General features: G+C 38.6%; 1 protein-coding gene across 9 annotated transcripts in view; it reads left to right on the top strand.

Moving 5' to 3' along the window:
* The window catches only part of TBC1D30 (TBC1 domain family member 30), a 49,209-nt gene that overhangs the window by 20,708 nt on the left and 6,904 nt on the right, over window positions 1-21,597 (top strand). For 4 of the 9 annotated variants that reach the window (XM_071552286.1, XM_071552284.1, XM_071552290.1 and 1 more), the window contains 7 exons: window positions 5,197-5,258; window positions 5,650-5,715; window positions 8,573-8,698; window positions 9,754-9,939; window positions 12,599-12,767; window positions 14,107-14,275; window positions 17,026-17,131. In XM_071552286.1, coding sequence (XP_071408387.1) covers window positions 5,197-5,258; window positions 5,650-5,715; window positions 8,573-8,698; window positions 9,754-9,939; window positions 12,599-12,767; window positions 14,107-14,275; window positions 17,026-17,131 — 884 coding nt within the window. Of the gene's footprint in view, window positions 1-5,196; window positions 5,259-5,649; window positions 5,716-8,572; window positions 8,699-9,753; window positions 9,940-12,544; window positions 12,768-14,106; window positions 14,276-17,025; window positions 17,132-21,597 lie in introns of all 9 variants that reach the window. The other 5 variants (XM_071552285.1, XM_071552283.1, XM_071552291.1 and 2 more) reach the window with 2 other exon arrangements.

Here is a 21,597-nt window from a genome sequence, read left to right as displayed (position 1 = left end):
AAACACAGAGCAATATATTGGAATAAGTAAGGATTGGTTTCCATTGTACTAGCTGTATGTGCATCAAGCACACAATGCTGATTGCTTCTGTGTCTGAGATGTGTTTCTGAGACTGTTATCAATAAGGTCTCTGATACAGGTTTATGGGGTTGCTGTTTTTAAGATTTCCTGACTTTTAATTGTCACAAATCCCTATTCCAGCAGTAGTCTGTGAATACATAATGACGTTATCTGGATATTGACATTCTTTTATTTACACTCACACAAAGACATGGGGATGTGATTGGAAGTGTAACCGTGAATGCTATAGTCTTAAAAACCCTGCTGGTTTGGGGTTTCCACATTGTTCAATAAGGATAACATTCAGGATGCATGCTTTTATTGAGTGTTTGAGATGCAGCACCTAATGAACCCTTTGAAAACGTGCTGGATGAAGTTTCCTTCAGATTTACTTATTGTCTGTGGGTGGTCCCGTGGTGTACAGGAGAGCACTCTGGACTCTGAATCCCAAGGTCCTGAGTTCGAGTCTCAGTGGGACCGTCCCCTGGCAGTTCAATGCCTCCCTGCCATCCCATCCCGTCAGATCTCGGATGCTCAGCAGGGTCAGCTCTGGTTAGTTCTGGGTGCTGTGACAGTCCCGAGGACTTCACTGTCACTGTCCAAGCTCGCTCGGCCATGGCAGATGGACTTTAGGACTTAAACGGTGGGGCCAGTTCTGCGCACGCTGTGCCTCACCTAAAAAATCCACTGCGCAGGCTGGAAGGGCACACCCACATGGGGAGAGAGCCCTTTCCAAAAATCTTTGTTTGCAAAGTCTGGCCATACATACATACTTACTGTCTGTATTAGCTGTCTGTATTGAGAAGTTTCTGTAGACTGGAGATTTTAGATGTGCTTTGATATGTCCTATTGAGCTCTGGCTCCTGACAGAAGTGATGTCATGCAGAGTTACTCAGAATGTTCCTTTTAATTTCCATTTTGCAGATGAAAACCTACATTTATCTCTAAATTGTATGCTAAGAATGTTCCTGAAACAACAAGCAACGCTGGGATGGCAGTTTACATCGCTGCTTTTCTTTCCCCAAGTATGGGCTCCCACTGCACACAAAGCTGCTTTAGGCCTTTTCCCTCATTTATTTTTGATAAAATATTTATAGGCATTCAGTGGGAAAGGTTCAACAGCTGTGAAGTACAACCAAGAAGCTATAGTAGTGTACTTTGTGAGTTTGAAACTAAGGCTTTATAGATCACATACGTGCCTCAGAACAGATCATCTTCACACACTTTTTCTAGTTTAAAGTTCCTGAAAAATCCCAGATTTTTTGTTTAATGTTGCTGATGGAGGACTGGCAATTTGATTCCTCATCCAGATACTTGGCTGACCATATTTTTCTCCCCTCTTGTGGCTCTTTTGGTGGCTCTGTGCTACATTTTGGTCATACAGTGGAAGATTGCTAAGGTTTGGGGATCTTGGGTATAATCTTCCCTCTTACAGCCTTTTCTTGTCAGAAGTCATTGTATATTTTACATGGAAGAGCTAAACAGGAGTGGGGTTTATGGGGTTTATCTTTTCTGTTGTTTGGGGGTTTTTTTATTTTATTTTTTACATAACTTTTCTGCAGTGGTTTCTGGTGACCTGATGCAAGAGCGTTGAACAGGCCTTATTTTGGCATTCCCCTATCCCTCAGAAATTTGGTGCCAAACATGTACCTTTGTGTGTGCTCATGTTCATGAGCTAGTAATTCCAATGTGTTCCCAGCATATTCCTGCTTACGTGAGTTAATATCCTTCTTAGGTATGAAAAATAATTTGAAAGTACATGAACTGGTGGTGATATTTAATATGTCAAATGACACTGTAGCCTGTCTGGTTTGATGTAAAGGGGCTGAGTTGTACTGACAGCACTTAGAGGAGGAACTATTGCTCTGTGTGTGCTACATTTCTGCCTGCCTGTCCATGTAGAGGAGCTGGGAAGAAAAGTTTTCCTCAGGCCCCAAGGGGTCTCTTCTGCAAAAAGCATATGTTTACACCATGGAGAGGAATGTGACCTGTAGATTGAGGATTGTTACAAAGGAGAAAATCCAGTGAAAATTGGTGTGGACTTGAGGTAGAGTTCTGTGGATGTGGGGTGCTGAGAGGGGAGAAAGCTATTGGGGAATCTAAGCTAGTTTGTGAAGGGAAGGCAACTGAATGCAGAATTAAAGGGAGTTGCTGGTAAGATGTAGCAGATGATGGAAGTGTAAGGGTGAAAGTACTGTATGTGAAGGAGGCCCCTGGGGAAAGGCTGGTGATGATCCAGGCAAAAGTAGATGGGATGAAAATGACAAAATGGGGTGGGGGTAAAAAGAAAGTAGTATGTGCGGGGATGGGAGATTTTTTTTAGGAAAAGGGGAATGATGGAGAAAGGTAGGTTTAGGCAAACAAGGGAGGTTGGGATAAGGGGTAGGTTTTCATTTCCTTGAAGCTCTAAAGTCCAAGGACAAATCCCTTAAATAGAGTGCAGAAACTGCGTGTAGCAAGATGGTTCTTGTGCCAGAAGGAAGTAACAGGCAATGACATGCTGCTCAGAGTTTGCTACTTGGCCTTCTGCAGATGCCCTGCGTGGCTGTAGCCTTGCCTTGCTCTCTGTACTGTTCATGTTGCAGCTTTTTTTACTTGCTTACTTGCTGTATTTTTTTATTGAACAAAGTTGTAATTTTTGATTTTAGGAAATGTAAATTCCTTAAAGTAGATGGGAAGAGAAACCATTCCTGTATGGGCTGTGGCTCACTCCCTGTGGCCCCATGACAAAACCATCATATAATTCGGTTTTGAGATTATTTCTAATGGGCATCAAATAAGGGGACACAGATTTCTGTGGTTTCTCCAAGAGGTGACAGTGCATGGCCTGGCTGAGATGTTCCTCGCCATAGTGAAGAGAGTGTGCTGTGTAGTTTGGTTACCATGGGATGTTATTCTCATTTATAGTAATTTTCACACCCGTCTTAATTTTCTGCAATAATTTAATAAATTTTTGTAGAGGAAGGTTCAAGGATCTCATTTCAGTCTCATTTAATCAAGAGAGACAACTACCTGGGCCCTAGTGTGAGCTCCCTGGTCATGGTGTTCATGTAATTATAGAAAATAGCCTTAATTTGAGGTTTTGTCTTACTGAGCTTGATCTTTTGAAGACCTGGCAGTATCTGCTGGTGTCTTTCTTAGGACACTTAGACAAAAAGAGAAGTTGTTACTGGGGTCTTTAAGTCTTAGAAGACTGAAGTGATTAATATTTAGCTGCCAAGTTGCAAACGAATACATGGCTATTTTGGAAGGCTGTTGGTTCTTTGCTGCAAGGTAGTGTCAGATAACAAGTCAGCATCTGTTTCCTTAACAAAAGGAATTCTCAGCCATGGTATCTTTATTTAGTATTATATATATTATTTGTATATTTATTTAGGATTTTGCAGTACTTATATTTTTTCACTTGGGAATGAGACTCACTTTTTCCAATTTCAGCAAACATGATACAATTTAATTTTAGTAGGTTACTGGCACTGTTACCTTGCTTTGGATTATTATAAAGAGATTTATCTATTAGGAGTCCCTGCTGAGTGCCGTGGCGTTGTGGGAAGAAATACTAATAAACAGTTACTTACAGGAATAGCTTTTAGTCCTTCAGTGTTTTTCAACACATATCTATTATGGTTATAAGCCTTTATTTTTTTAGATCTAACCAGCGTGTCTTTTAAATCTGAAGCAGGGAAATGAGAGCACCAATCCCCGTGTCTCAGTGATGCAATTCTAAACCACTGAAATTCTAAACAATACCTGGGTTTGTGTGGTTTTTATTTTCCTTGTTTCTCTTCACTGTCCCCAACAAAGAAAAAGCCTTAAAGAAGGCAGCTTTGTCTTCAAATATGTATTTATCAGACAACAAGGTTTTAAAATTGGTTATCATCACTTCAGTATGCAAATGCTGAAAGACCTTTTTACATTCCATAACTAGCAAATGCCACTACAGTTTGAGTTTCTGTCAGACTTGCAGGCTTATTCCTCCAAAGCATTACTAGTGAGTTGATGAGCATGGATTTTATATACTTAAAACCTTGCAGGATTATATTCTGGTTTGTTTGTGTGTGTGTGTGTGTGTATGTATATATGTATATATATATATGGATATTTATTTATTAAAAATGTTTGGCTTCATATTCTGGAGAGAGGAGAAGGTATGCATAATCTATGGAGCAATACATCATATTAAATTATGAAGGAAGGCTTTATTCTTTGTGCCAGCACACTGGAGGGAGGCGATGCCGTGTGACGAGTGTTCAGCACCTGAGCTCTGGACAGCGGCACTTGAAGGACCAGGGAGTTGTATATTCAATTTGTGGGATAGAAAGCAAATGAAACGTGTTATTATTCTTTATGTTATGGCATACTCTGGTGTCATGTGGGGATCCACTTGAGATACTGGTATTTTATGTAATGTTGTAAACTATTAGTATGCCTGCTTTATGGCAATCAAAATAATTTGCTCATATGACCAAAATAAAATTTAAGCTTAAATGAGCACACTGACCAAGTGTGCTTTATGTTCTGAGGAATTATAAAAAAATAATGTTCTGACCAAAATAATTTTAGCCCCTCAAACTTAGAAATGAGTTTTGAGTGACATGATGTCATGAAGTTGACATAGATGAAAAGAAACTGGTTGTTGACCCTGAGATTAGCTCAGTTGGTTAAAACTTGGTTGTAATCATGCCAAGGTCATGGTTTCAATCCCCTCTGTGGGCCATTGACTTAAGAGTTGGACTCGATGATCCTTGTGGGTCCCTTCCAACTCAGAACAGTCTGTCTGTCTCTGTACATATATTTTTCTGTGAATACATATGACAGTTTTCAGTGTACTAATAAAGTTTGTAAAATAGTGAACTTCATAAATTTTAGTGAAATCAGTTGTGCCAAATTACATAATTAAAGAGGATATTACTACATCTTAAGAATTTTGTCTATGTACTTCTTAATATGTGCCTTGAATCCACTGTGAAGAAAAAAATTCACAGGAAAAGGTTGAAAAGTAATTGTTGAAACAAGAAGCTAAAGATTTTTGTTCTTGTTTTAACTGTGGGGATTTTGTGTGTGTGTCTGGGGTTTTTTCCCTTCAGAGCTAAATGAAAATAATGTCCTTTTTTTTCCTTTTTTCACTTTTTGTTCTAGGGGTTGATACGAAGTTGAAGTTCACTCTTGAACCATCTTTAGGTCAAAATGGTTTTCAGCAGGTAATTTGATTAATTTTTCTCTTGAGTTTGTGAAGGATTGGGTTCTCCGCAGTCGAGGTGCTTGCCCTAGTTCAGGAGTGCATCTGTCATCATAATGTCAGCACGTTAGTTGCAATTGCATCAAAAGCTATTCCATTCATATCTGGAAAATGCAATAGGCTTTCATTGTTTACTCATTTCTCATAAGTCTTTGTGTCCTAGAATATTATACTTTGTTACATCATTAAGTAATGAATCCATATATTCCCTGTCAGTCAGTTGAGCAGTTCAAGTCTGAAGTGTGTGCAGTAAGATGAAATGAATGTGCATGTCTGCAAGGTTGTAAATGTTGCTGTGCTGTTGCATCAAACTAATTATGGATTTTCTACATTTTCGGATGCTTTTGCTTTAGTGGCATGATGCACTCAAAGCAGTGGCCAGGCTGCCAACAGGCATCCCAAAGGAATGGCGGAGAAAGGTAGGTATGCTTTGTGGGCCTGTAGGTGTTTTAGAAGGGATGAATTACATCAATATTATCTGTTGGGGTTTTTTTAACAAATATTTCTACCTTTTAAGTTGTACTGGTGATTTTATCTTGTGTACATTATTGATTGATAACCTTACAGGGCAGTTGGAGAGTCTGAGGTGATGGGTAAAGATGGTGTTTGCAGTAGTTGGGTTCTTTCTGCTTGAGGGTTAGGTAACTTATTGCTTCATTCTGTTAGTCTCAAGGAATTGCTCTGGTGAAGCTGCCCCCACAGCTGAAAACTGAAAGGAGAACAAATCTGCAGTGTAGGCTGTCGCACTTATGGAGGTGAAGTTGATAGATGCTAATGCTGACAAGAATGCTCATAGAAACATTTGATGGGGAAAATGCAGATTGCGTAAATTAGGGAAGTTCAGAGTCAAGAGTGATGTAGAATGGCAGAGTGCACCATTAGTGGGAAGTTGCACTCAGTGTTATAGGAAAGGGTCCATTGGGAGTTTGCTAAACTTACTTTACTGCTTTCTTCAACAGCGTTTGAAGTTCTCTAGCACATAAAAAGGCCTGTCTATTCAACTTTTCTTTAAAACTGAGTTCCACAATGTCAACTTCAAAAACACAATTTTAATAAAAATAGTATTTTGAAGCTTTATAAAATATATGTAGTTCCATGCATTTTTGATGGGGTCAATTTGATTTCCTTTTTCGGTTTTCTTTTTGCTGTCTTTCCAACCTGAACTGTACATCATTAAAAATCAGGGGAGAAGGAAGCAGATTTAGAGTAACATTGTTTTCCTCACACCACTATGAATTTATTTTTAATCTACAAGTAAAGTCAATCATTATATCCATCTAACGGCCTTTTTTCTTTCCTGAAATATTCTTTTCCCAGTCTCAGATGCTTTTCTGTGGTATCTGAATGGCAGAGGTCACAGAATCACAGAAGGGCTGAGGTTGGAAGGGATCTTTGGAGGTCATCTGGTCCAACCCCTCTGCCCAATCACGGCCACCTATACCTGCTTACCCAGAACTATGTCCGGGTGACTTTGGAATATCTCCAAGGAAGGAGGCTCCACAACCTCTCTGAGAAATCTCTCAGTGTTCTGTCACCCTCACAGTGAAAAAGTATTTCTTGATGTTGGGAGAGAACCTCCTGTGTTTGAGTTTGTGCTCATTATCTCTGCCCCTGCCATAGGGCACCATTGAGCAGATCCTAGCTTTGTCCTCCTTGTACTGTTCTTCAGGTGTTTATACAGACTGATAAGATCCCCCTGAGATTTCTTTCCTCCAGTTTAAGTGGTGGTCCCATCTCTCAGCCTTTCCTCATAGGAGAGATGCTTTGCAACTGAGTGGTCCCCAGCACATATTGGTGTCTGGGATTGTTTCTCCCCAGGTGCAACACTGCTTGTTGAACTTCTTGAGGTTCTTGTCTGACAATTTCTTCATCCTGTTGAAGTGCCCTTGGACTTATCAGCCACCCCTCTCAGTTGTATGTCATCAGCAGACTTGCAGAGGGTATGCTTTGCCACATCATCTAACTTGGATCTCTGTCTTTCATTCTCATTCTGCCCATCTCCATTCACATGTGACCACTTGATGCTAACCAAAGAAGTAGCCTTAAGAAAAAGGATGTGGTCTTTTCATTGCCATTCCTTGGTTTCCCAGTGATTTTAAGATAGATACCAAACTAAAGGAAGCGTTTTGTCTCTGCAGCATGCTGATTGCCTCCTTTGCTGGCAGCAGAAGGAGTAGAATGACATCTGCATTATTGCCGTGGCATGTGACTTTCATTTTCTGGGGCTGGCAGAGATAAAGAATCCAGTCAAACAACATCATAGGATGTCAGCAAAGCCCAAGCTGCTGGAAGGCAGAACAGCAGCATTCCTCCACATGGGTGGCTTTGCTCAAGTGTGGGAAGGGACATTTAAATGCAGAAAACATGAGATTCTGGGAGCTGTCTATAAATTCCTTCATCATGCAGCTATCTAAGTGTTTTAAATCTGTGGGAAGTGTCTAAAACGCTTTTCCCACTTGAGTGAATTAATGGCTCATAGAAAATCTGACCAATTTGCTTTCATGATATTTTTCAGTTACCTAGAAAAGGATCCTTTATTGTTACTTTTTGCCATTGTATGATGTGTCATGTGTCTTTCATGGTTCAGGAATTTTTAAAATCTTTAATAAAGGTCCAGCCTTTGTCTTAGGTACACCTGTATAAATCTGTTCCAGTAATTACTGGGCTTTAAAAATAGTGAAATTGTTTGTTTCAGAGTTCCCTATAGCACCAACAGTGTAGGAAGCCCTCTTTTAAGAGTAAGTTACTCTGGTGATGCTTTCAGATCAATCCCAAGTGGTTAATACTTGATGCTATTTCTTCTGCAAAGTTAATCAGAAGAGACTTCCAGAAAAGAGAACCACCAGCACCTCTTTTCTTTTGTGGGGTTTCCAGGAGTTGTATCCATGGTTGGGTCTGAGGAAAACCAGCAGCACCGTTACCCTTTCATAAAACTCCTGGTGGGTTATGAGGGTAGAAGGGCTGAACTGAAATGAGGGTCTTTGCCTTATGCTTCCATCTTGGAGGACCGGTGTGGTTTCGATGTCTGACAATGGACTTGCATCTTTGTTGGCAGTTCACAGACCTGGACACTTAATGCTGTTTCCTTCCTTTCTGTTTTAGGGATTAAGGTATTGTTTTAATTGTGCAAAAATTGTTGTTGATATAGTCCTCTTCTGCATATTTCAAGGAGGTCACATATGGATGAAGCTGATGAGGTTCATCTAACAATATATATCAAACCTTTATATTTTAATCTGAGAAATAATTAATTTTGTTGACTTGCTTTGTTTCTAGGTTTGGCTGACCCTAGCTGATCAGTACTTACACAGTATAGCCATTGACTGGGACAAAACCATGCGTTTCACATTCAATGAAAGAAGCAATCCTGATGATGACTCTATGGGCATCCAGATAGTAAAGGTAGCCAGATTATTTGTTGGGGTTTTGTTAGGTTATTTTTCTTTTAATTCCTTTAATGAAAAGTTGAAATTTTAATTTGGATTTATTTTCTTCTCTGCAACTGCTTTCACAAAAATGTCATCTTAATTCCTTTGGCCAACCAAAATTATTTTTTTTTGGCTGCCTTGGGCCTTCTGGACTAGTCTGCTTAGTGTTAGATGGGAAAAAATGGCTCACTGGTATTTTTTCCTCAATTTTTACTTTTTTTATTTGAAAGAGGTACTAGAGTTTGAGACAAAGAAACATAAGTGGGTTTTTTCCATCTTCTCTATAAATAAACACAAAAATTTGGGATTAAAAAGTGTGTTTTATAGCAATCGAACATTTTTCAGTTATTTTATAGAAGCGAAACACATTTGTCTATGTATTCCTCATCTAATGAATATTTAACGCAGTTGGGAGTTTTAGGGAAGAGCTTAAGAGATTTGCATTGTTGCCTGCACTGACTTAAATATTAGTCTGTTTACCTCTCCTGTTTAGGAGAGATTCTGTTCTACAGTCACCTTAATTAGAGTATACGGAGCAACACACTTTGTGTTCCTGATTATTACAAGTGTCACCTGCACTCGGTAATCTAAGCATATAGATAATACTAAACATTAAACATTGTAGTAGGTGTTTTGCCTTTCGCTTAAAAATCATTTAAATCTCAAGGATGCAATGTCTGGGTTTTGTTTTGGAAATTTAGTTGTCTAGTAGTTCTTTTATACTTTGATAAAAACAGTTGTTCTTCTTTGTTCAGTTAAGCAGCTGTTTAGACTCTTTGAAACCCAGACATCTCTTAACATCTTCTGTGACAACTTTGTACGAACATCTTTTAGGTAAATTGTTAACTTTAGAGTTTGCTGAATCTGTTTCTCTTGGGTAAGCTCAGGTTTACGGATTAAAAAAGAAACGTCATCAACTTTGAGAGTAGGTTTTGGGTAGAAGGAAAACTGGGAGAGAACTAAAGGGGGAAGGCAAAAACGCATCTTGTCTGTCCGTGTCTTTTTTTTCCCCTTTTCTTTCCTTTAAAGGACCTTCACCGAACTGGTTGCAGTTCTTACTGTGGCCAGGAGGCAGAGCAAGATCGAGTGGTATTGAAACGTGTTTTGCTGGCTTATGCCAGGTGGAACAAATCTGTTGGGTATTGTCAAGGATTTAACATACTGGCTGCACTTATTCTGGAAGTAATGGAGGGCAATGAAGGGGATGCCCTGAAAGTGAGTAAAATATTTTTTTAAGTGTTGAAGGTTGCTTTTAATCAGCGAACTTCAAAATAAACCAGTGCATTGATTTTTTTAGACAGCCTAAAAGAGCAGGACTTAAGGGAGTTAATCAATTTATATCTGCAGATTGTTGTTTGTTATCCTTTATGAAATGAACAGTTTGAATGTTATCACTGTTAATTTTTTTTTCGAGCAGAAACAAATGAGAGTTTGGCTATAATAAAAATAAATGGCAACACTGCTACTCACTATAGAATATCTTGTTCCATAATCCCAAATCTGCTTGCAAACACCATAGGTAGCTGAAACCTTAAAATTCCATTATCAGCCTCATGTGTGGCATGAGTAGTGAAGGCAGTTAATAAATCTGCTACATTTTAAAGCAAATCCGAGGAAAACACCAAATATTTAAAAGGAAAATAAATCACTTCAAAGTTAATTTCTGGGCTACATTAGTCATACAGTGTTTTGTTTTCTTAGACTGTTTTTATTCTAACTTAAAGCTTCATGAAATATATAGTATGTCAGAAAATGGAAATACAGTTAAGTCAGGAAATGGTTTAAGGTTTGCAAAGATGATACACAAATTTCCTAAAGTAAACTTGCTCGTATGTGTGAGTTGGGGTGAAATTGTAAAAGATGACTGTGAATCTTGAGATACTGAGCTGTTTGCTTTTCCTTAGACAATGATTTAAATCTGATAAGTATTCAAATTCACTCAGAGCTCCTAAAATTTCAAGTTTGTTGTAGTAGAGACTAGATAGCTGGTATTTATTTCTGCATTCTAGGGAGCTGCCTGCAATAGAAAGAAAATAACATAATATACCTACTTTATATTAAAAAGTAAAATTTTCATTCAGTAGTTCTTGATAAAAATTTCCTCAGTGTTTTTAACTCTAATTTGTCACGTTTTATTGTGATTTTATACTGTCCAGAAGTGCCCAAAATGCATTATAATGAAACAGGAAATACAATCACCTAAGGTGTATGAAGTCCAAAATCACTATAAGAACAGTAGGCACCCTTATGTTATTGTGTTGTCTTGTATTGTGGGCGGTGTCAGGCAAAGGAGACAATGCAGTGGTGCCAGACTGCCCCGGGGAGGTAGAGCACTGTAGGTTGTTTGCACCAAAACAGGTCTTACCTGGCAAAAATAAGAATGGAAAATAGAGTAATTTCTTCTCCAAACTTACTGCATGGCCTTCGCAGGTCTGGAATTTTCCCAGGAGAGGGAAGGAAGGGAAGGAATGGGGGAGTGGGGAAGGAGGGGAAGAATGTGCTTGGGTGTTGGCATGTGACTGTTTTGCTGCAGTCACTGCCACCTAAACCAAGCCATGAGCGACTTCAGAACAGCTACAGATGCTGTTGCCTGTAAAAGGTGCCCTCAGGACTGGAGCTGTGGGGCAACTGTGGGGTAATTGTAGAGTCTAGGAGTTAAAGGAGTAGAGGCATGCTCAGGGCTTGCCAGCCAGACCCCATTTCTGCAAAGGGTATTATAAACAAAATCTCCAAGAGGCTGGGAAACAGCAGGTGCTACTGACACTGTGAGCACAGGACCCAGCGTGGTGGCTTCAGTGATACTTGAGCCTTCACTGGTTAAGATGAGCATGTTTAAGGTAAATCCCTAGAGCTGCCTCAAAGTTAGCCTACAGAAACTATGGTAAAGCAAGACAATCACAGCTTGCACATGTAGAAGCTATCAAAGTGTGCATGTAAATCTCATAGTTACTGAAACTTAAAAAATAATTTTTCTTGTGCGTTATTGTGGGGAAATATTACAGAGTCAAAAGAATAAAAATAAATATGTAGAGATGTGTCATGAAGAAAACACCTATGGCGAACTGGTAAATACTTGAATCTGCTTTTTAAAAAAACACTCTCGAAGCAATTCACATGTTGGTGAAACAGAATGGATTTCAGTGTTGAAAAAACAATTCTGTTCTTTTCTGTGCTCTCATGTATCTGAGTTCTATGAAGTATTTGTGACTCGGTTGGAAGGGAGCAAAAGCCTTTATAAGTTGGTTTCTTTATGCTTTATGTTTTAAATTAATGAAAGCACAAATAGCATTGTTGTATGTTAACATTGCTTTGTTAAATTATTCTTTCATTGGTCGAAATACATCTGAATAAAATAAGGCATATTTTTACAAGCACATGATAACACCTTACAGGAAAATGTGCTGAGAATGTGTTTTAAAAGAACTCTTACATTTTGAGGAAGGAAAAGGTGATTTGGAGGGTCAGCCTTCTAGTTGTGGGAGTTAACCAGAGAAGGGACACTGAAGCTGTCCAACAGTGTGGAGAGTCTCATAAACACATCTAGCATCAAAAGGGCTAAAAGTTGCCTTTGGTTTGAGTAATGCTGCCAGTTTGGGCATAGCTTACTGTCATTCCTGGTTCATAAATTCTGGACAGCTTGAAGAGGCCTTTGCATCTTGATTGCATATGGGTACTTAAGAATACTTGTAGATGCTTAAAATGATAATGTTTTCTCCCTATATAAATTAAGGTGCCAGAGGCAGGCATTTTCACTGTCTCCAAGCCATTCTTTAGTGAAGACAACTTGAATTTTCTCTCATTTTATTTTTGTTATTCCTAGGAAAAAAACTGGCTCTATAAGGTCCTACATGATGATCCTTCATTTTCCCCACAGATCATGATTTACCTAATTGATAAGGTGCTTCCTGATAGCTACTTTGTCAATAATCTCCGCGCTCTCTCTGTGGATATGGCTGTTTTCCGAGATCTTTTACGAATGAAGCTTCCTGAACTGTCCCAGCACTTGGACACCCTGCAAAGAGCTGCTAACAGAGAAAGTGGAGGCACGTTCAACAGCAAATGCTATTAAACTGTCTTGGTATTGTTTCATCTGAGCACTGGACTAAAAATATATTTCAAGTGTTTACATGCGCTCATTACTTAGGATATGTTCTAAATTGTTAAGGTGAAATGTGATGGTTTCAGTTACTAATAACGTTAACATAAATAGATGGTGTTTTCAAGAAAAAAATAAGGGGTAAATAATTTGGTCTCACCACTAGATGCAAACAATTCTGTTGACAAGACTGTGTAATGCATGGAGTGACAGCACTAACATAGAGCTCACAAGGGCTACATTGAAGAGGTAATTTCTTACGTTAGCTCAGGATACCTGTCACACTATTGCTCCTTGTGGTTGCTGGGTTACATAGCTATTCTGGAAAGATTTACAGGGTGAGAGCCAGTGGGGTAGATTAATATTTCTTCACTGGATGGTTAGCAATACAGGTTCAAAATTCAGAAGTACATCTTGGGTTGGTACCTGAAAACTGGCTTTGCACTGTGGTTTTGTTTTTCCCTGGTGTAGCATTCCCTTCAGACTTACAGCTCTTTTATTTGGGAGTGTTTTGGGGAGGGTGGGTTTTGATGGGTTTTTTCTCTGTTTGTTGGGTTTCTTTTTCAGTCAGGAAGCTAAATGCACCCTGAGTTTCATCTTAGAAAAGATCTCCTACTATGTTCCATGTGGCTATGTCCAAACTATATAAACACAAAGGGTATTTGCTGTTTGGAAGTGTTTCCACAGGCCCGACTCTTTGGTCATGGCCTTCAGCTGATACTAGGATGCAGTGTTCTCTGAGCATAACAAGAAAGGAAAACTTCAGAGTTTCAGGCTGAAATCCTATGTCTTGTTTGAAACTTAACAAGTGTATTGGGGTACTGAAATAGTAGTTAAGACTTTACAGAGACAGTCACCTTCACCTTTATGTACATAAAGACTTATTACGCTTTCAGTTGCTGACAAAATACAGTGCTTTGGGGGGGGAGCTGGTGTTTTGTTTTTGGGGGTTTTTTTAAGAAATGTTTTTATCTCATAGCTTTAGAGAAAGAGAAACAATTTTTCTGATACAAATGGAAAAAGGTGTGGTGGCTTGTTCCAGAGTTCACAGTCCAAAAATAATGTTGCACCTTAGTTTTTTGCAGTGCAGTAGGATGGAAAGTGACTATGTCATTTTTCCATTGCTCTTCTCAACTTACCTTTGGACAGCTGCAGGCTAAGTAAGTTTTGAGTAATGACAGAAGTACTAAAATGTCTGGTGTATTTGAGTGTGCAGTTTATACTCCTTGTAAAATAATAGTAAATTGTACTTACTTCAAGTTTTTTCTATTTTTTTTTAACTTCAGGAGGCTATGAACCCCCACTTACAAATGTCTTCACAATGCAGTGGTTTCTGACGCTCTTTGCCACTTGTCTGCCTAACCATACAGTTCTGAAGATCTGGGATTCAGTATTCTTTGAAGGCTCCGAAATTATTCTGAGAGTAGCTTTGGCTATCTGGGCAAAGCTAGGAGAGTAAGTGACCATTTTTTTGTCATTTTTCTTTTTGGTACAAGCCATGTGTAACTTTGGTTTTCCTGAAGAGCATGTTCTCAGTTTTAAATAGGATGCAATCTTTCAGGAGAATGATTTTGTTTTGAAAAAGCTGCATAAAAAGACCAAGATGGTTTCCCAAAAACACATGATTCTGACATCATGTCAGAATGGGCATGATAACTAATTGACCCTTGCTGCAGGAAGTGTCTCCAGTTGTTTGAGTTGTCTGTGTATAATGTTGTCATGCTATGCTAAAAGGTTAGTTGGACCTTCAGAACATAAACCTCTGAAGTAACTGATAAATATTCTTTGGAACGTCACGCACAGACTTGAGGGTGACTAGTTAAGGTAGTTGGGTACCTGAAGCTGGGGATGTTAATTCTCTTGTTTTCACTTAAGGAAACAAGGATTTCACCCCATTGGCTGTGCCCAGTAAAACAGTTCAGTGTTACTAAGGGAATGGCTTAGTGGGACATGGGTCTTTTCTGTTAAGGACTGAAAACAAATTTTCCTGAATTCCTTGCTTTTAAATACATTTGAGCCAAGTTTCTATCATAGTCCTTTAAGGTCTTGGAAACTCACCACATGGCTAAAACACAAGAAATGGTTAGTTCTTCTAAACTGCTCTGTTGTCATAGCAAATATTTGCATTCCAAAGAGTTTACAGAGAAATGCTCCCAGAGAAATTAGTTTTGTCACTGACTTCAGTGGGAGGTGTGAGCTCTGACAGGTCAAGCAGATGTTAGTTCAGCTGGAAACATTTTACAGCTGACATCAGCAGCTGCATCAAATTTTCCTTGTGATGCCTTTTAATACTCACCTTCCTTTTTAACTTGAGACTGAAACACTGGGAGTTGTGTTCAGCTTTCTCCTTGGAGGCTTCATTTCATTTTTCTCACTGAATAAATTAGCACTGCAAGCCAGTAGCATTGTAAGAGGCTTCTTTTAGTACATTTGATTTTTAATCCAAAGAATAATATTGTAATAATAATTTTCTGAGAGCATTTTTAATCAGTTCATGAATGAAGCTTGCATGAATCATTTGCTTTAGTATTAAGCTATATGTAGTCTCATAGTGCTTTAGAGTAAAGGTTTTATTGTAGTGGGTCTTTGTGCAATTAAAAGTTGTCTTTGTGAGTGTTTGATGAAAAAAAAAGTTACTGCTTTGAAAATTTTACTGTAAAGCTTGAAGAAAAATTGAACATATTTTAAAAAATTGAAAGAAAAAGAATAAAGAAATCTATAAGAATATATATGAAAGAACAAGCTGATCAAACTGCACATCTTGTAAATGTTATTTGTAGGGAATGGGAGAAGGTCTGGTAAAAGACTGAGCATTGTGTTTTTGCTGTGAGAAGATTGTGATTTTTTGTTTCTCTTTGTCCACTATTAGAAATAGAACAGGGGAGATTTAAAGTCTGAAATAGTAATCAGTCTCATGATCTTCCTACTTTTCAAGGTTATTGTTCTAGAAATGAAAATGTGGTGAGAAGTGAATTTTTAAAATGTTAGTGGCTCAGTTGTACTTCTGTATTGAGGGAGTCTGAAGGAACAGGGGCAGTAAGAATAGATGCAGTGGAATAGGTGCAGTATATGGGGGGTCGTGAGAGGCTGAAAATGTTGGGGAAGGTAAGCAGTAAGTTTGTAATAATGGACTACATACCTATTGTTCCTACTAATTTTTTAATCTTTTTTTTTAGCTACATAATCATTATTTTAACTAAATGTTAAGATTTCTGTAGGAGTTCCATAGTTCAATGGTTGTTTCGTATAGGTGTTTCTGTACAGAAGATCAAGGGAAGTTTCCTCTTCTAATGCTCAAAAAAAGGGCAGTGTATTTTTATCATAATTCCAGCAGCTGTATTTTAGAGGAGAGGCTCCAGTATGTAGCCATCAATGCACATATTTTTGACTTGACAGAAGAGATGTTTAGCAGCTGACCCTAATATATGTAGAACACCAACAAAAGCATATTACTCATATTTCTTTTCCTTTAGCTGACACTGCAGGTGATTCTGTGTTTCTAGAAATTTAAAGAAAAATGTGGGGGGAAAAAAAAATCTAATTGTACTCCCCTTCCCCAAAACAAGACAAAGACACTGCCAAAGCAAGCAAACAACAACAAAACAGCATCTCTAATTTAGAAATAGCCTTCACAAATATGATAGAAGTGAATTTCCCTTCATTCTGCCTTATGATAGCTTAGTTCTTTTTGAACAGAATGACATATACACCTATATTTAATTTATTCCACAGGAATGGCTTCTGGCCAGAGAATATATTCCTGTCTGACAACAAGGCAGTTCAGCTGGTGAATTCGGCCATTTGATGCATGGTGAAGAGTGGGGTGATGAGGCAGTCAAGAAATCCTTATGCTCCCTTTTTGAGCTGATGAAAGAATTCCCTTGTGCTGGTAGGAGGCAGGATTTACTGATTCTTGTATTGTAGAAGTGAGAGGGGCAGAAAGAACAGCTTATCTGGACATATATGAATCCCTTATCGTGAGCCATCAGGACAGCAAGCTGTACTCACTACATCCTGCTACTGCACCAGCTTTCCCAGTGTCATGTCCACAGTTTTGTTATTTGGAAGTCTAAGCAGGATTGCAAATAAAAGTTAAGCTGACTAATGGAAATGCATATTTTATGATGACGAAAAAGCAGTTCTGGTTGGGAGGTGTTTCATTATATATAAAAGTAAAATAAAAGCCAACATGTATTTTGACGTAGGCAAATAGAGTGTTGTGAAAGTGCCGATGAGTTTTACAGTACCATGGGCAAGCTGACCCAGGAGATGCTTGAAGACAGTCTGATTGACAGCAATGAACTTATGCAGGTGAGTAATTGCGACAATTACTGTTTGTGGGGTTTGTGTCATACTTCAGATACTGATTTGTAACAAATTACATTTTCATTCAGATACTGCAGAAACCTAAAGTCTCCCAAGAATAACAGTTTCGGCTAACTGGGTTGAGCTAACACATCAATGAAACAAATCAATGACCTGCAGTTAAATCTAAAATCTTATTTCATGCATTAAATATAGAGAACCACTGTACTTCATTTGATAAAAATTGGTTCTGTGTTGACAGCTGAAAGTTTATTGTGCTGTAATACTCCATTATAAAATACAATAAAATTTGGTTTACACAAGTAGGGTGTAGAATCTCTTAGTAGTCATCATTTTTGGGGTGTTCTTTTGACTTATTTTGATGTTTTGATCAGTTGTTCATTACAAACAACTATATATAACAGTGGTTAGAGAACTATAAACAAGGACATTTGTAGATAATTGCAGTCCCTGAATTCTTAAGGCATACTTCGTTGTATGAGAAGGAAGATCCACATTGTTCTGGGAAAAGAAAGGGTCTTTTGTATCATGCATAGAGTTTATTTATTCACACACTTATTTTTGTGATTTCTTTAAAGTGTTGTCTACTTAGGTGTTTTATAAGGAGACTTCAGGCTACACTTCTGGAAATTTCTTTTTGATGAGCTAGGGCATAGTGGTTAAACGGGTGCAAATACAGAGCACATAATTCACCTGAAATTTTGTACCTGTCTTAAGTGAAGGATAAAAGTCAGTCTATGAAGTTGCATGACTTTATAACAGTAGTTAGCAGATGATTTCTGTAACCCATTATTGGAAGCAAAACTTACTGCCTGGGATAATACACTTCCCATGTCTGGTAAAGTACTATCCTGAAGCATAAAGGATTACTTGCCGATTCTCATTATTTTGGTTAGTGTTGTTTTCTCTGATGAGAAAGCTCTAGGAATGGGAGAGGTGAACACTGTGGCTTTGGCTTCAAAAATGGAAATGCAGCTGGTCAGAGGTACTCACATGCTCTTTAAAAAAAGTGTTAAAGCTCCTTACAGGACAGTTCAGATACTGAGGATGTGTAAGGAGGGCAGCACAAGCTGAAGCCTTCTCATATTCATTGTCTTTCGGTTCCTGGTCTCCAGTGTGGGACAGTATCAAGATGTAGTATCTGTGACAAAGAATAATCTTGGGAAAACTGAAGTGGACTTTAATGACTCAGTGTGGATTTCTTTCTTTGCCATTGTGTGTAATAGAAGATAAGGCATAGCTAACTTACTGGTTGGAGGGGTGGAAGAACCTTTTTTGTTGTTTAACTGTTGCAATTACAGGTATATGAAATCAGCAGTCTTTTTGTGCTTTTGCAAAAAATGAGTACTTGGTGCACAGTATGTGTGTATTCATTGTGTACGTGTGTATTTTGCAACACTGGCAGGAGTGTTAAGGTAGGATGGCATTGCCACTGATATGGAGAGTGTGGCAGGTTTAAGTTTTGTCCATAGAGAAGCAGTGTGTCTGGTTTATATGTGCCCTCTTAGTTGAGGAAACCACAATATGGTCAGATGGCATTCTTCAAGTCCAAAGCAGGCACTGGCAGTGTAGCCATCTCTGAGGTGTGCAGTCTAGGCCCTCTTCACCAGAAGTAGAGAGATTAGGCACTGCAGGAGTTTACTTCAGGGTAATTGAATGCTACCTCATACTTGCCTGGTTGGAGAAGAAAATTGAGAAATATGAGCCATTGCATTAATGAAAAGATGCAGGCTGCTTGAACACACTGCTTTTTAAAGTCCTTCAAACTTTTTCAGAGGAATCAGCCAGAGATGAGTGCTTGGACTGCTTTGTTTTCATCTCTTTTTCTTTTCCCCTAATAAAAATCAGAATGATGAATTTAATACTTTTTACAAGGTGTTTTGAGGATTAGTATCCTATTGCAGGAAAGGATTAATATCCCACTCTGTCTTCCCTGCATGTTTCATGAAAGCTTGCTGGTGGCAATCACCTCTCTTTTCTTTAGACTTGCATAACACTTAAATTTGCATCTGAAGTACTTATCCAGGCTCACTTAAGCCAATGAAGAGTAACAGACACTTCTCGACAAAACAAATTGTGCTCTAAAAGGCTTGTTTCCTTTGGGAGTCAGAGGAGTGAGGGCCAACTGATCCTTCAAGGGAAGTGTTGACAGAGCAGATGTCTAAAGCAGGTCAGAGGACTCGTTCTCATTCTTTCCACCAGCTTGTATAGCTGCTGTAAGTTTATCCCTCCCATGCAGGCAGTACGTGCGCCTAGGATTGAAGGAATAAAGCTTTTGCAGATTTGGCCCTTGTGTCGTGGCAAGAGTTCTTAAAATGTTTTACTGAGGAGGGTGTGAAGGGATTGGAGAAGCAAGCAAGCCTACAGCTCCTTCCTTTTTCAGATTGAACAGTTTAATAAAAGGTGAGTGCTGTACTCATCCAATTCTAGACTGGGTATGTATTCAGGTCTAGAAGTTAAATACAGTATTCAGAAATGTAATTTTACTGGCCTGTTAATAATGCAGATAGAAGGCTGTACACCAGGTGTCTGCAAATGTTCTAAACAGCGTGTGCTACATTGGATCCGTGCTTTCATGCCTTCTCAGAAAGCAAGCATTTTTATAAGCAGCTAAACTAACTCAGTTTGTGTACCTAGAAACATTAAAGTGTAGAGGAGATGAAAAGCCAAAAGAAGAAGAAGCATCGCTTAGGATGGAGAGGAATAGGTTTAATCTGTGGCACTCTAGCATTTTAGACTCTCTCCGTAGACAGGTACCCTGATTTGATGGTATTCACTATTAAATTTCTACTTTAGCACTTTTTCTGTTATCTTTTGGGTTTGTTTTTGTATTGGTTTTTTGTTTCATTTTCTTCATGAAAGTGAAAGGAGAGAAGAGCTTTAAACGCATGTGGGGCAGCTCTTGAGGCAAGTGTGTTTGAGCTGTCTGCAAAGCAGCTTAATCTCTTTGGGAAGCCACAGCTACCATATGGTGTTCTGCAGAGAGTGTAGATGCTATTGCATTTTTAGGGTAAGGCAAAGGATTGTCAGATGATTCAAGGTGAGAATGAAGGGGTTTTTTTCCTTGTCTCTTTTCTTGTTTCCAGAATCTGTCCCTTATGGCCATAAATAAGATACCAAGCTTTGCTGCATCATGCTTTGTGTGTAGACCATTTCCCTCTAGCACAGTTTTCCCAGGACGAACCAAATGGCATCCAAGACTGTACAAAGTAGAAACAGAATACTTTGATGCTGAAGTGTTGCTGGGGTAATATCAGAGGTGTTGATTGACAATATATTTGTAACTTCCAGTGGAACTTTACATCAGCATAAAACTTGTTTGTGGATCTCAGCCGGGTGGCAAGCAAGACCTATAGTTATATAATCTGATAACTTATAATTAAGCTAAAAATGTGTGTGCTGAATGAAAGAAATTGTAGAGGATCATCTGGAAGAGACACAGATTGGAGGCAAAAGCTAAAGCATAATGTAAAACAGTAGGTACAAGGAGTAAATGGAGGACTCATAGTTGACGGTTTCACTTAAAAGGTAAGTAGCATATGGAACAAGTTACCTGCAAAGGCTGTTGACATAAAGAGTAGAAATTAATTCCAGACAAACCCCCTTCTCTATGAAGGGAAAGAGTTGACACATATGGAACTAAAAAAACCCAAACAGGAAAGTGTGGTGGAGATCAAACAAACAGGCAGAAATGTTGGGCTGAAGGTAGGTCTTTCTCCAGATCATAAAATTCTTTTGTCTATTAGACTCCTGGGGTATCACTCTTCAGGCCCTAGAGAATATTTTTCTTTCACAGTAGCATTGTAGTTTAATGGAGTGGCAAAACTGCAGTTGGTGCTCTGGGTTTTTGAAGGCATCTTCCTTTCGTTGCAGTCTCTACATGGCTTGAACTGTAAAAGCATTCTCACACAGAAGCCTGTTGAGGAGATGCATGTTCTGTGCCTGATCCAGAGAAGGGTGTTCTTTCTGCTTACATCAGTGCTGTTAGCAAAACATTTTTCCCCCCCTTCTGTCAGGAAAGGTCTAGTACTGAATTCATGTTTACAATTTTCCTTAGTGTATTTAGCACAGACAAGGCATGGTTCAAGAATGGATTATGTAGAAATTATTTAGAATTTCCTTTCTTCTTAACAGAGGCTGTTCACCTTCAGATGAAAATGTCACTGACATGTCTTTTTCTGCTGTGGTGTTAAGTAAAGATTTCCTGTCATAGCTAATGAGAAAATTTTATGGTACTGTCTTTCAAAAGGCACCTAATTTTCAGGATGTGGAAAAGCTGTAATATTTCAGAGAAACTATGAGAAATTATATTTTGGGGTTTTTTTCTTCTGATGTTGAGACCCCCAGTGGATTGTGTGTCAGTTGATTGAAAGTCTTGAATAGTGTACAAAAATAGGAAAAAACAGCCAGCTGAATAGGTAGGAACAAATCAGCAGTGGTATTTCAATGAA

This window comes from Pithys albifrons, chromosome 3, assembly GCF_047495875.1.
Source record: "Pithys albifrons albifrons isolate INPA30051 chromosome 3, PitAlb_v1, whole genome shotgun sequence".
In the NCBI taxonomy this organism is placed as follows: Eukaryota; Metazoa; Chordata; class Aves; order Passeriformes; family Thamnophilidae; genus Pithys; species Pithys albifrons.
The sequence above is the reverse complement of the archived record's forward strand: the minus strand, read 5'-3'. Positions and strand labels throughout refer to the sequence as shown.